The sequence below is a fragment of the Pholis gunnellus genome (assembly GCF_910591455.1).
Source record: "Pholis gunnellus genome assembly, chromosome: 1".
NCBI classification, from domain to species: domain Eukaryota; kingdom Metazoa; phylum Chordata; class Actinopteri; order Perciformes; family Pholidae; genus Pholis; species Pholis gunnellus.
In genome coordinates, this window is record NC_136528.1 from 4,315,159 (window position 1) to 4,329,001 (window position 13,843).

Consider the following 13,843-nt stretch of genomic DNA (forward strand, 5'->3'; position numbering starts at 1 on the left):
GGTCAGACAGATATAAAAACCTAGAGGGAAACCTCAGCTCCACAAGTCCACACTAAGGATCCAAGGTGAGTTCAGCTGCAAACGTCTGCAGCACAATATGAAGTAGAAAAGTGTGCAATTTTTTTCAGCTGTCTGTTTTATATGTTGGTTCAAATACTGTTGTCTTTCCTGTGAGAGGAGGCTGTAGCTGATTCCTGTCTGTGTCCTGCAGGTCTGCTAAGGATGGCTCGCATGTCTGTGTTCAGGTTCTCAGCTGTTGCTCTGCTGCTGCTGTCCGCCTGCTGTTGGGCCGACGATGAGGTAGGATCACAGTGAGAGAGGAGAGGGAGACGATGGCAGCGCAGTGAGATATCTGGTCATTCATCAACACTTCCACATGTTAACGGAAACAATGCATGTTGAACGTCCTCTGTCACAGTCATGAACGTGAACGGCCTCCTCTCTCTCATATGAAGCCGGTCGTCTTCTCCACGTTCACAAAGATGCTGTTAGGAGGTTAAATAGAACATTTATTTACCCCTCAGCTGAGTTTTTAATCAACATTGTTCACTGGTTTTTAGTAGTGTTAATTTCTCACAGATGATGACACAGTTTAGGTCATATAGTGCACTTTAACTACAAAGCTTCAGGTTCAATGATGCTGAACGTGCGTCTCATATTCTCTTTGTACTTCTGACCGTTTTAACGTGAACATGCCCCTTTAAGAAACAGTGTAACGTTGACTTTTAGCTGTAACTTCTGGTCATGTGGTTTTGTTTCTAATGTGTTTGTCTTTCCTCTCATCCCACGCTGAACCTGCAGGCAGGTATGTGATCTATCCTAATGATCAGAGCTCTGGTACCGACATGCTCAGTATTGTGACTGGTGTATTTTACATACAAAGTGAAACTGTATTGTTGTTGATGTCACTGTGCAGAGGACGACTCCGGGGATCTTTCTGTCTCTGAGCTGCTGGAGAGAGCCAACAGTAATCTGAGTGAGTGAGCTGCTGTGGTCACCGTGTTCCTCCAGACAGCTGTTGATATTTCTGCTCTCTTTTTAGTAGCAGCACTTCAACAGGTGTCTGAGTTGCTGCTGTGATGTGTTTCAGTCCGCTCCGCCGATGACCCCATCCTGACCGGAGGAGACATCGCCATCGACAGCGAGGCCGAGAGAAACGCCGACCCCTGCACCAGCCGAGGCTGCAAGTGGGGCAAGTTCACCGACGGGAAGGTCTACGTTCCTTATTACATCACCAACCACTTCTGTAAGTGTCACACAGAGGCCTGGGAGGCCTGCGCACACACGCTTTGTCTATTTACAGTAGGCTGTCACTTCTAATGCAGCAACTTTGAAAGAAAGGTTTTAGAAAATCTGTCAGATATTTGGGGCCAGCGTGGTCCTCTGTTTTTCACAGTAAACAGCTGAATGTTGTGTGCTGTGGTCCTGCCAGCCTCCCGTGAGAAGGCCATCATCACCCGTGGACTGGACTCCTTCTCTTCCTTCTCCTGCATCCGCTTCAGGCCCACCAGAAGCAGCGACCGCGACTGGCTGAGCATCGAGTCCCAGAACGGGTAAGAAAGAGACGTTGTGGAGCCGTTTACACTCGAGAGCGTTTCCTCAGACGTTTGTGTTGTTCAACTCATCTCTGATCCCGTCCAGCTGCTACTCCTTCGTCGGCCGTCGTGGAGGGAAGCAGGTTGTGTCTCTGGCCCGTAGCGGATGCCTCTACCACGGCACCACCCAGCACGAGCTGCTCCACGCTCTGGGCTTCAACCACGAGCAGACCCGCTCCGACAGGGACAACCACATCAGAGTCTTGCTGCAGAACGTTCAGTCTGGTAATGCAGCTGTTTGTTCTTCTGATATATTAGAGAGGAGAGCCAGTGAACCTCAGACAACTTCTTTCAGATCAGAGACACTGACTTGTTTCCTCTTATACAACATGCAGACCTAATGTTGAACACTTCTGCTCATTAACCGCATCATGCCACTCTTTAAAGGAGCTAACGGCTCTTTCACATCGCTTAATGACTTTAAAACTCTTTGTAGCTTCCTGAAAAAGTCCACTTCTAAACAAACTACAGGAAACACCAAATCCTATAATCTTGTTGTAGTCTCCTGCTTTTGAGTGGAAGTTCAGTAGCCGTCTGTGTGCTGCTTGAGAGCTGATGAGGCTCTGTAGAACCTGTTTTAACAAATGACTGATCCTCCATGAAACAGAAGCTCATTGTGTGACTGCAGCTTTCTGAATATAAAACCAGTCAAAGTGAATTCAAACCAAACAAATGTTTTTTTCTTCTTCTTGTTTTTTTCCAGGAATGCAGCACAACTTCAATAAGATCGCCACTCTCAACCAGGGCACTGCATACGATTACGGCTCTGTCATGCAGTACCACAAGTGAGAACAAGTAGCTTCACTTTGGCCCTGCTGCGTGTCTTCATACGCGTGTGTGTGTGTATGTGTGTGCGTGTGTGTGTGTGTGCGTAGGATGCGCTGTGGTTCCCTCTAACTGCTCCGTGTTCTCTCTCAGGTACGCCTTCTCCAAGAACAACCAGCCCACCATGGTCCCCATCCCCAACTCCAACGTGTCCTTCGGCAACGCCAAGGAGATGAGCCGCAGCGACATCGCCAGACTCAATACGCTCTACAGCTGCTGTGAGTGTCCACATGAACGCACTGTGAATATCCGTGTTACACTGTCTGCAGTCTGTGTCCATCACTCAGTTTTTGACCTGATCCACCTCTGTGCTGTTCACCGTTACAGAAGAAGCCCGCTCAGATGTCCTGACAGGACGCAGCAGAGGGAAGACTGTCTCCTGGTGCTCTCTGAACAGCAGCAGCTACAGACCTGAACTCATCTGCACAACAGTCAATGATCGACTATAAAGACACTTTGACTGGAACACGGCTCTCTCTTTGCTTTCTTTCATCACATCTGTGTTTGTTTTCTCAAATGCTGACTGAGCATATTCACTCAATCATTCATGTATTCAGTCAGAAATGTTCTGGTATGATGACCAGTGTGATGAGGACATTAAATGTCTCAAAGTTGTAGACTAAATATTTAAAGGAACTTGAATATAGGTCTCAAGGCTGGAAAACCAACCAGCTGCTCATCAAAGAGATTACAATGATGATAAAACACACTCTTATGGTCGCAAGCCTCACGATGAAGAATGTAATATTATGGAATGAAAAATGATAATAAATGCAGAAAGTTCTTCCTGATGGTAAACTGAAATTATACAGGAAACACAAACATTACTCAACATATCTAAACTCAGACTGATTATTCTGTAATAATGAGGAAGAATATTTGGTCCACTTATTCTTTAAATGTCCACTCTGGAGACAGATGTCTCTACTTATCTTCACTGCTTTCTTTAAACCAATAGAAATTAAGGAATAGATGTCGTGTTTTTGGAGTGTGATGCTGGAAACTCATTTATTAGCTGATTCAAACTAACTGTTGTATCTTCTCCTAAAGTTACACATTCACAAATCAAGAGTTAACAACTTCAAGCCAAATAGTAAACTGTTTTTTGTATCTTTTGATAGTTACATTTCATTCCTTAAACAATGTTTATCCTCCTAGAAAAGCATGAACTAAATCACTAATTTTAGACAAAATAATATGAATTATTGTATCCTATTGTGTTTCCTAGTTTTTGCTACAACCATACAATGATTACAATTAATTTCATTAAATTATTAATACGCATGCATTTGCATTTATTAATTTCAAAATTTCAGTGGGCATTGTCAGACGTATCTCTGCACCTTTATGTTCTGGTATCATTGTGATACAGTTTTTAGTGTGATACAGTTTTTGTGTCACAAGTACTGAAGGGAAATAAATGTGGAGGAGGACCGGTTAGCAGAACAAGCTACAGAGAGATGCTAACGACAATGGATAACGTCCCATCGAGCAAATCAGAGATCAAGGCAACAGTTTGGAGTGAAGCAGTAGAAGTGTGGTAAGAGCAGCGGAGCACTGAAACAAGGGGAAGGTTTCTTTACAATTTAAGTTAATATATTTATATATAAATACATTAAATTAAAAACAAAAAGATATTGAGAAAAGGAAAGGGAAAGGTACCTCAACATACTGTATATGCTAACATATAGACAGAATGCTTAATTTTTCAAGGTCATATAGTCTGTTAACCTACTCGCAGTTATCTACATTAGATGCATCATTACAAACTAATAATCTGTGTGTTGTTTGCTCAACACTGCCATTGAAATACCACACTCAGTGACCAATCACCTGCACACAGAATGCAAATCTGGCTCTCGCTCCAAAATTGTCCTCCATTGTTGCACACACCAAAGAGCAAACCTAAATCCTATTTATAGTGATCTAGCTCATTACTAAGTGATCTCATTGGCTACAGGTGTTTCTTCATAGGTGCATTCTGGGTGCAAGTGATTAAGAACTGAGTGATGGTATTTTAATGGCAGTGTTTGGCAAACAACACATGCTGGCTTTTGGTTTTGAATGAACTTATAAAAGGCACGCCCTTCATAAAAATATGGAAACAATTAATGTTTTTTTATTCAACAATTGCACATGTACAATTCCACAAATTGTCAGTAAGAAACAGCAAAATACAGATATTTAAATGGACATGCCAGGGGAGCAACCGCAGAGAATAAAAAATAGACTGAAATAAAAGCAGAAAAATTGAAAAAACGTAAATTAATAATATAAAAAGAAAAAGGGGACATTAAGGCACAAACTGTGATTGTGTAATTGCAAACATATATCACAGGCAATGCATGCCATTACTTTCCTTATGGCCTTTTTGTTGGTACATTTCAGGGTTTTTAAATAAATGTCAAACTCTTTGTACAAACACAAACAAATGGGTCTTTGGCTTGTAAACTTGGACTTCTGAATATAGCATTTGGCAAACATAATAAATAAATGTATGATATACGCTCTTTTCTCAAATGTTCTGTCATAGATAAATAATCCAAATATAACATGTTCACAGAATAATGAAAAGTCTTTGTACAAAACATCGCTACTAAATGTTGAAAGAGACCGCTTTTAATGAACAAGCAGTACATGAACACCAGATGGCGGTACCATCATAAAAGGGAGCTATCGACTCCTCTGGCGCAAGGCGAAAGAGAAAGACTTCCTCGTAGCTCCACTGTCTCTGCAAAAATGGCGGACACGTGTGGCCAAGTCTTGCTGGGATCAGGACTCACCGTCCTCTCCCACCCTCTGATGTACATCAAAGTCCTGATCCAGGTAAGAGAAGAAGTGCTCGTGGAGACGACGGGAAGATGTTGCTGGTTAAGCAGCGGCTCGGGTCACGGTTAGCTAGCAGTTGTAACGTAAATACGGCACGACCCAACTAGCTAGCAGCTTGAAGAGCAAACTGCTGAAGTACTTTGAAAATAGCATCGACTTTGAGTGAATTGTTGTGCATGGCTTAAGCCCTTCCGTTAACTACCATTGGCTCTATAATTCGGCGTGAACCTCGCGTTACTGCACACCAGCAAACGGCATGACAACAACACCAACTAATGGCTACTGTATTTGTCCGTCTCCTGTCCCGATGACCTTCTGTTAACAAAACACTCGGCAGTAGGCGGAAGTGAGGTGTGACAGCCACTTCTTACAATTCATACTGTATTAATTGTGCTGCTTTGTTCATTTGCTGTACTCGTCATGTACCAGAACACGTCCTGACACATATTCCCAGATACAAAAGTTAGGTTTTTATTACTAACAAGCTAATGTTGCGAGACTTACAATTGAGGGATAACGGCTAGTTAACGTTAGCTGTCAGCCGACCAGCTCTGCCACTGCGATCTAACATTAGAGCTTCTATGTTGCTGCATTTTAGAACAATTTTCCGGAGCGACAAAGCGATTAATAGTTTACATTCCTGGGACAGTCACACACACACACACACACAGTGGCTTTGTTGACCTGTTTAACAGTAAGTGGAAGGTCAGGGACGAGCTAACATTTCTTCGCGAAAACATGCTGGTTGTTGTTTTATAATAAAAATGATAACAAATGGTCCTCTTGAATAACACACATGTATAACATTGATGACTACATGGCGAGTACAGAGTTCGGGCTCTTCTGCCATTTACTGACCGGCGCCCTTTGGCCCACTAAAATAGCTCGTAAGCTAACATGATCTGTTGCTAACTAGCTAAAGTCAACGTTAATCAGTAAGCCAACTTGATACAACGTTAGCTGTACGGTCAGAAGTTGTTTCACGTAAGTAGCACACAGAATTTATTCAACTGACTAAGTGAACAAAATATTGAGACAAAAAAATTAAATAAAGTTGACTAAATGTGTCAAAGAATCTATGACGGTGTGGAAGAGTCTGTTTGTGGAGCTGAGGCACATGACGAAAGTGCACATCTAGCTTCAGTACTTATCACTTCTTCTTATTGTTGTGCGTGTGCGCGTGTGTGGGTGTGATAGGTAGGACATGAGCCGCTCGCGCCCAGCCTGGGCAGGAACCTCTTTGGCAGACAAGTCTACCAGCTGCCTGGACTGTTTGCTTATGGTGAGTGACTCTCCACATTAAGCCTGGTTCAGAAAACGAATCTGTGACATTTATTACAGCACTCTGACAAGATGGGGCTTTTAATGTCGCTCTATGGTTGTTTAATCTTGCAGCTCTTACTTTTACTGTGACAACTCTGTCTGTCTTCAGCTGTGTTGGAAGTGTTTTTGAAATTGTATGAGACCGGATTGACACGTGACATGAAGTTGTTTTTCTTTTAGGCCCCTAAAAGTATCCATGTCTTTGTACTTAAAACCGTAATGACAAAAGCAGCCAAAGCCTCTGGAGTTCTCCTGTATGTAAACAAAGCATTCAGTGTTTCTCATCTCAATGCATTGCGTGTTGGCACGTTGTTTTATTTATTTAGCATGTTACTGTCACCAAAGTCATGAAACCCGTCCCATTTTGGCGTCTCTGCCGGTGCGATGCCATCGCGAGATGGTCTCTAGTTAAATTTAATTTGGGGTATGATCCCTTTTTTAAAGTTTGGGTCATTAGTTTATTCTTGTTTATCAACTGTTTGACCGCTGGAATCTCTTTACAATCCTAACGGTGACAAGCTCTTGCGTTGATCATCGGTCACATTTCTCGTATCTAAATGTTAATTCTTTCTAGCGATCGCTAACAATCGTACTTCTTTATGCATCTACTTGATATGAACCTCGTACTGTTTTTCGGCCTTTCCTAACTTGTTCTGCTGTGTGTTTTTTCCAACTGTTCCAGCCAAACACATCATGAAGATAGATGGAACAGCGGGTCTCTTCAAAGGGCTCGGGCCAAGGCTCTGTGCCGGCTCCATCGGCACCATTGTGCACAGCAGTGTTGTGCAGGTAGGAATGATCAAGTGCGCCATGAGAAGTATGTCGCCATACCTGCAGCTTGTTCTTCAGATGAAAGTATGCAATCGTATGCTTGTATGGCAATGTGGTGCAATAAGTATCGTCCTGAGAGCATTTCCTTTAACATCAATTAACTTGAGTGGAAAGTGCTGTTTAATCATCAGCTATATTCAGTCTATATATCTAATTTTACTGAGCTTGAGTCTTGCTAAACAATTAATTTTGAGGTGTAGAAATGGGTTATACATGTTGGATATGGCATAGATTTATTTATTTTATCTTTATTTTGCGACGGCAGTTTAAATGACCAGAATTCATACCTCAGGTCAAAAGCAGTTTAATTCCTCTGAAATGCAAACGTATGTCAGAGGGAGGCTTGAGAATACAAATCAATGAGGTCTGCTGACTGGTATAGCATTGTAATGTTACAAAAGTAGGATAAATGGAACGCGTCAAGTCTTTATTCACAAGGGCAGTTTTATCATGTTAACCTCTAGTTTCTTACAGAAATGTCAAGAGCACGGCACACCTCAGGTAAGAGCCCTTTTCTGATTTATTGTTTGAACTCTTAACATTGATATAGTTTAAAGACGGGTGGAGCTGAGGTTTGATTCTGTTGTCCAGGTACTGGGAGGTCAGCAGAAGGCTGTGGAGGGCTCCCTACAGCACGTTGTTAACGAGGTAACGCACTGGCACAGTCCCAATGAGGGGCAGCAACACACCAAACAAGAGCCAACTCGGGCCACACGAGTGTTGGTTCTGTTTAGTGCGCTACACTTCATTACATTTATTATACATTTAATATATAGACGTAACCCTGGGTTCTTTTACGAACAATCTAAGAGCTCAGCTGCCCTTCAGGATGCAGCTCAACAAAGTCCTCACAGCTTTAACGTCTTTGATTGTGGTCTGGCAAGGTTGGTCATTATCTTTAGGCTGAACAACATCAGACATTGTTTATTTCATGAAGGAACAATGTCTTATTTTGACTGAAAGTTAATTAATCGTAATGACTTTTCAGCGACTAAAACTGGGAAGGATGAGAAAATGTGACGAAAACTAAAAATCATTCTCGACTAAACACTGCATAGTTGGTGACGCTTCAGAAAACGAATGTAAACAATACATCATTCAAAATATTTAGCAAATGTTTTCATGAGGAAGAAAAACATTTGCGACATGTTTGTTCGACCTCAAGGATGCACACGTTTAGAATCTAAAATAGCTACGTTTAATGTTCTATCTTCGCTATTACATCCATCTCATCCTTACTGAGTGAGATACAATTTGTAAATAAACCGAACATTTTTGAGAGAGCGGCGGATGAATTGTTATCAAGGTCTGTTTCTTTTTCTATTAAATGCAGAAAAAAAGATTTGAACTCGGTGACGTCATTCTGACGGCTTTCAGAACTTACAGCAGTCTGTCAAGACTTGAGTCATACGACCCCTGTTTAAAAAGAAAACATATGTTTGTGTCTCATGTGTGCAATAAAAATCCTGCAACAAGCAGCCGAGCTTCAGTATCATCTACCCATCTCCATTCATTTAGGTCCATGTCAATGTTTTTTATTGCATTTACATAAAGAGGTACGCACATTTTATCAGTCGGCACTGTTTCCTCTAGTTCTCTTTGCTAAATGCCGTTTCTTTTTGAGGATCAAACTGGGCTTATGTGTAGAATAATAATGTATTATTGTTTCATACTTTCACTTTAAGTTGCTTGGTTTAACTTTAACTTCTCTTCCACAGACAACCAAAGAGATGATAGCCCGATCCTGCGCCACCATTGTCACGCATCCCTTTCATGGTACGTCACTCTTCAGATGGCTTTAGCTGGCTAACTACAGCGTTGTGCATGCGACACTCCCAGAGGCTGTATTATTCACTTGTGATACATTTAAATGTTTTAGTTGGATCTGACAAATGTGTGTGTGTGTGTGTGTGTGGGGAGACACTAGTCTGCATGTCAAGTTTTCCTCGACTTGTTTTTCAGTGATTACTTTGCGATGTATGGTCCAGTTTATTGGGAGAGAAACAAAATACAGGTAAAGTTTTCATGTTTTAGACATTAACCTCAGTGAGAAGAGCCGCGACAGTCGTCTAAAACTTACCAATGTGTTTACATGTCTTCTGTTGTCAGCGGGGTGTTTGACTCCATAGTCACAGTCTACAGAGAAGAAGGCTTACTGGGCTTCTTTGCGTAAGTTTCACTCCTCTTGTCTTCTTTTTACTACGGTTTTTTGGTGCATTGACTCGATGGTCAACTTTGACTCATTAATGAAAAAAATGCCAACTAGAAATATGCCAAATAAAAAACTAACTTTTGAACCTACCGACAAACATGAGGGAAATAAAATGGACGAGCCCCCAATTTATGTTAAGTCCAGCCTAAAAACAAACCACATGACTCTCACAGGGGACATTTCTGTCTTTTTAATGTTTTGATAATTTGTGCCATCTTGTTTTTTTTGTTTTTTTATTATTAAAATTTATTTTGGAAGTTTAATCTCCGATAATAAACTGTGTAGCCAAAATACAGACACTCGGACCCTCAAGGACAAAAATGGTCCTTATTGAAAGAGAACGTGTTTTTTTTTTTTTTTTTTATCCCACGACCATTACAGAATAAATCTCCCACTCTATTATATCAGGCTTTCGATCTACAGCTTAAACATTGTAGTCTCAACCATTTTCCACCAGATGTTCTCTTGTTTACACAACAGGGCAAATGTTTCCACTCGGGGCGTTGCTGCTATATCGTGTGTTTGATGCAACGCTTCAAAATCAGTGTTGTTGCTAATCAATGATATGTCCCAGACTGGGGGGGAAATGAATCCCCACAGCTTTTGGTATACAGAGAAAAGTGAATTATTCCCCCATAACAGTGGCATCATGTAAAAAAACATGGCATTTAAAGTCTTCAAATTTGGAACATCAATAAATATCTTTTTTTTTTTTTTTTTTTTATATCTAAGGACATCAGAGTAACTTTAAAGTTAAGACTCGAGGGTAAAAAGTTCCGTCCCCGGTGACCATAATGACTTATCAGCCACAAAATTGCCAAATTAGGGGACCTAAAGTACTTTGTGGATATATTTGAACATATATTCTACATTACAGCTTAGACTTACGGTACTGTACTCTGCCTAAAAATAAGAAGCGCTTCAGTGTCAAACTGAATTCTAACCATGACTTCTAGTGTTAATTTATTCTTTTACAATAGTGTGATCTTACATATCCAGTATGCTGATTATTCTCCCTCACACTCTTGATGTTTTAATCATGTTTTCCTGTTCAGTGGATTGATTCCTCGCCTGCTCGGTGACGTCCTGTCTCTGTGGATTTGTAACCTGCTGGCTCACCTCATCAATACATACGCCATCGATGACTCGGTATACCACTTCTTCTTTCGCCCTGCTTAGTGCCGTCAAGGGTTCTGTGTAGGGGTTCTGTGTAACACACCTGTTAGTGCGCTCAAACTTAAGTCCGGTCTGCAGCTTCTGGGATTCATATTTTCTTTTCCAAATTGGATCATTGTATCCCCATGACGGTCCCTTTTCTGTCTCGTAAAACAAAGAGCGCCCACCCCCCCCCCCACACTCGTGGGATGCAGGAGATTGAACGGTTCAGTATAGGCATGCAAATCTCTAGGAACTTCCTTTATTTGAATATTGGATGTAGTAATAATCGTTAAAAAATAGAGGCACATTGTTTCTGTGACGGCTCAAAATTGTAATGTTTTTGATTGAAAACTATCATTTTTTTGCCATTATTGTTACCATAGATAAAGCCCAAAAGCTTTTACCAAACTTGCTATAGTTAAATTCTAATTGTATTACTTCAACATGTCAAAGCCTACATCTGAACACTGAATTCATCTGGCCATTTTTTTTTTTTAAATCATATTCTCACAATCAGATTCAGAACATTTTATATATTCATTCACAAATTAAAAAGTCGTGACGAACGGTTCACCAATTAGTTTAGAAAATGAGCTTGCTAATAATAATAACATGAGCCTAGAGCCGAGACCCCCGGGTCCATAATCTAAAGCCAAGCTTCTCTTCTTCCAAGCTCCGGTTTATTGTTGCCACCACAGCCCTGGTTGTGTGTCACATAGCCAGTTCAGGCTCACATGCAAAACTAACTATTTTATCTGTTCTTCTTCAGATGAGTCACACAGGAGAAATCAAGAACTGCTCTCAGGCTGTGACCGGGGTAAGTGTAATAAACGAGGCCCGTCTGCAGCATCAGTTGTCGACAACATTTTACATTTTGATCACCCCCCCCCCCCCCCTCTGCTCTCTTCTTCCAGTTCTTTGCCAGTATGCTCACATACCCTTTCGTGTTGGTGTCAAACCTCATGGCTGTCAATAACTGCGGGTGAGTCGGCAGCTTCGTTGCAACTGTACGTCCTCGTTTGTGTTGGATGGAGTTGGATTTACAGTTCCTTTTGTCCTTGCAGGCTCGCTGGAGGCCTGCCTCCCTATGCATCGGTATGTCCCACCTGGGTGGACTGCTGGAGGCATCTAAGCAGAGAGGTAAACACACGGCACACCAAACATCTGTGTACGCACCGCCTACTCTGGACAGATACAGATGTCACATGAGGCACCACAGTGCGGGTGTGGGTTAAGTCCTCGGTAACCATCCCGTGGATGTGTGTTTTAGACCAGAAGATACAAACAGAAGGGTTGTATGGGCCAACATAAAAACATTTTAGACGCCTAAAATAAAGGCTCAGCTAAAGAACGCAGAGATTCCACAACGCCGCCATAAAGAAGATCTGCTGTCACGCCAACTTCAATTTAAAACAGCGATGGCCTAGCACCGTCCCAGTGTGTGATTTCAGATGGCACGCCGGCATCATGAGAACAAAAGAGGCGTATAGTGTGACGTACAGCATTCTAACGTCCCTATAGGTCATCAATCGGAGGGTAAGGAGCTCCCGGACCTCGTCGTCTTCCCAGTCGGCTGCCATTCTCAGTCGCTGTAGGGTTAGCTAACCGCTACTAGCGTTTTTGGTCACGTTTCTACCTGGTTGTCCTTCTTTTGAGACACGAGGTCCAGCTGCAGTTTTGACTAATAACACTCGTGATTAAGTCATTTGTTCGTGAGGTCTTTGCGACGCCAGAGAAGACAAACGCATGGGGTCTAGCATGAGATGTAACTGATGATGACGCCATCACCAAAATGATTCCTATGAATGGGTTACCTGTCGGTCCATTCGGCCTCATGTTAACAGCTCCGGGGTCGGTCGGTGTCGACACGAAACAAACGTGAACTAAAAAGCAACAATGAATTTATTTTGACCCTGGTTTGGACCAACCGTTGAACTACAGATGTGAAGTGGCCTAAGCGTAGTTGGAACAGGTCACATTATACTCACCACCAGTTATAGCAAGTACACATAATGTGATAGCTGTTCAATCATTTCATGTTTGATTTTCCCAGATGTACACATGTATCAACAGGCCCAGTGATCTCCTCGTGTGCCTTAAGCAATTATATTTACTTCATAATGTCATGGTACAATGCTGAAAATGTCCTTTTGGTCACATGTATACTGTACCACCAGCCACTACTAAAACACTTGTATCCTCTCTTCTTTCCAGGGCAACATGAGCAGAGGCAACAGTTTATTTTTCCGGAAGCTTCCGGCAGGAAAGGTATACGCCGTTGACCAGAAGAGATTTTTTTAAAAAGCCTCAAGAGAGAACTGAGCTGAACATAGTTGTGATAATAAAAGAAACCAGAAATCAACATTGCCTGACCTGGAGGTTGGACAGTCGGCACTTAATCTTTTCTTTTTCTCTTCTTTTTTTTTTGTATGCACTTGTTTACTATGGGGTTTTTTGGGGGGTTTTGGTTTTTCTTCTCAACCTGCCATCATGTGAAATAAAAACACATTTCCAGCAGGTTTTGTTTTATTAACAGATTGAAACTGCAGGGTTGTGAGATAATACGATGGAGCATTTATCATTTTAAAACCCACATGTACTAAATCTGATGGGTGGATAGCTCATTCTGTCGAACCCATAATGTTGATAATGAACCCAATGTAGAGGCCCCCCCATCATCAGTTAATTATTTTCATGTATAGAGTACATGGCTCCCCTTCATCCAACGTGATGGGATTTGTTTGTTGAAAACAGCACTTCAGTCTGCATGTGGTAACGTCTAATAACTCACATGTTAGTGATCAAGTGGGACCTCTTGTCATGTGGTATTGTCTCGATGTGTTAATTCTAAAGCTCGCTGCTGGGCGGGCGCGTAACGCTAGTGAAGAGGAGAGCGAGGACTCTGGGCGGATGGTTGTTCAGGAGCATGTTTGGATGTGTGGAGGCATGAAGGGTAGCCGGAGCTGACCAATATTTTTCTTGGCACTCTGAGCGCTTGTATCAACTCGTTCTGACTGACCCAAATAAAAAAAATTGCTTTTTTTTTACCTTGTCTTTCTTGTAAAGCTGT

General features: G+C 41.9%; 2 protein-coding genes across 2 annotated transcripts; both read left to right on the forward strand.

The window, feature by feature from the left end:
- LOC306702362 (hatching enzyme 1.2-like) lies at positions 1 to 2,886 on the forward strand. Its single transcript, XM_079167954.1, has 9 exons — positions 1 to 65; positions 212 to 300; positions 913 to 976; positions 1,091 to 1,246; positions 1,433 to 1,553; positions 1,642 to 1,820; positions 2,299 to 2,380; positions 2,514 to 2,638; positions 2,748 to 2,886. Coding segments are annotated over exons 2-9 (807 nt in total). The 5' UTR covers positions 1 to 65; positions 212 to 222; the 3' UTR covers positions 2,750 to 2,886.
- A 2,245-nt stretch (positions 2,887 to 5,131) lies between these two features.
- mtch2 (mitochondrial carrier homolog 2) lies at positions 5,132 to 13,825 on the forward strand. The gene is made up of 13 exons (XM_079163166.1): positions 5,132 to 5,246; positions 6,447 to 6,531; positions 7,255 to 7,361; positions 7,878 to 7,904; positions 7,995 to 8,051; positions 9,122 to 9,179; positions 9,366 to 9,417; positions 9,513 to 9,572; positions 10,671 to 10,764; positions 11,543 to 11,590; positions 11,688 to 11,755; positions 11,838 to 11,913; positions 12,988 to 13,825. The coding sequence occupies exons 1-13, from the start codon at positions 5,160 to 5,162 to the stop codon at positions 13,072 to 13,074; spliced, it is 906 nt and encodes a 301-aa protein (XP_079019292.1). The 5' UTR covers positions 5,132 to 5,159; the 3' UTR covers positions 13,075 to 13,825.
- Positions 13,826 to 13,843: the final 18 nt, after the last annotated feature.

Coding starts and splice junctions, on each gene's coding strand:
- mtch2 (XM_079163166.1), top strand. CDS start 5,160: ATGGCGGACACGTGTGGCCAAGTCTTGCTGGGATCAGGACTCACCGTC. Junction 7,905..7,994: donor AAGAGCACGGCACACCTCAG/GTAAGAGCCCTT, acceptor TCTGTTGTCCAG/GTACTGGGAGGTCAGCAGAA. Junction 8,052..9,121: donor TACAGCACGTTGTTAACGAG/GTAACGCACTGG, acceptor TCTCTTCCACAG/ACAACCAAAGAGATGATAGC.
- LOC306702362 (XM_079167954.1), top strand. CDS start 223: ATGGCTCGCATGTCTGTGTTCAGGTTCTCAGCTGTTGCTCTGCTGCTG. Junction 1,554..1,641: donor AGCATCGAGTCCCAGAACGG/GTAAGAAAGAGA, acceptor GATCCCGTCCAG/CTGCTACTCCTTCGTCGGCC. Junction 1,821..2,298: donor GCTGCAGAACGTTCAGTCTG/GTAATGCAGCTG, acceptor GTTTTTTTCCAG/GAATGCAGCACAACTTCAAT.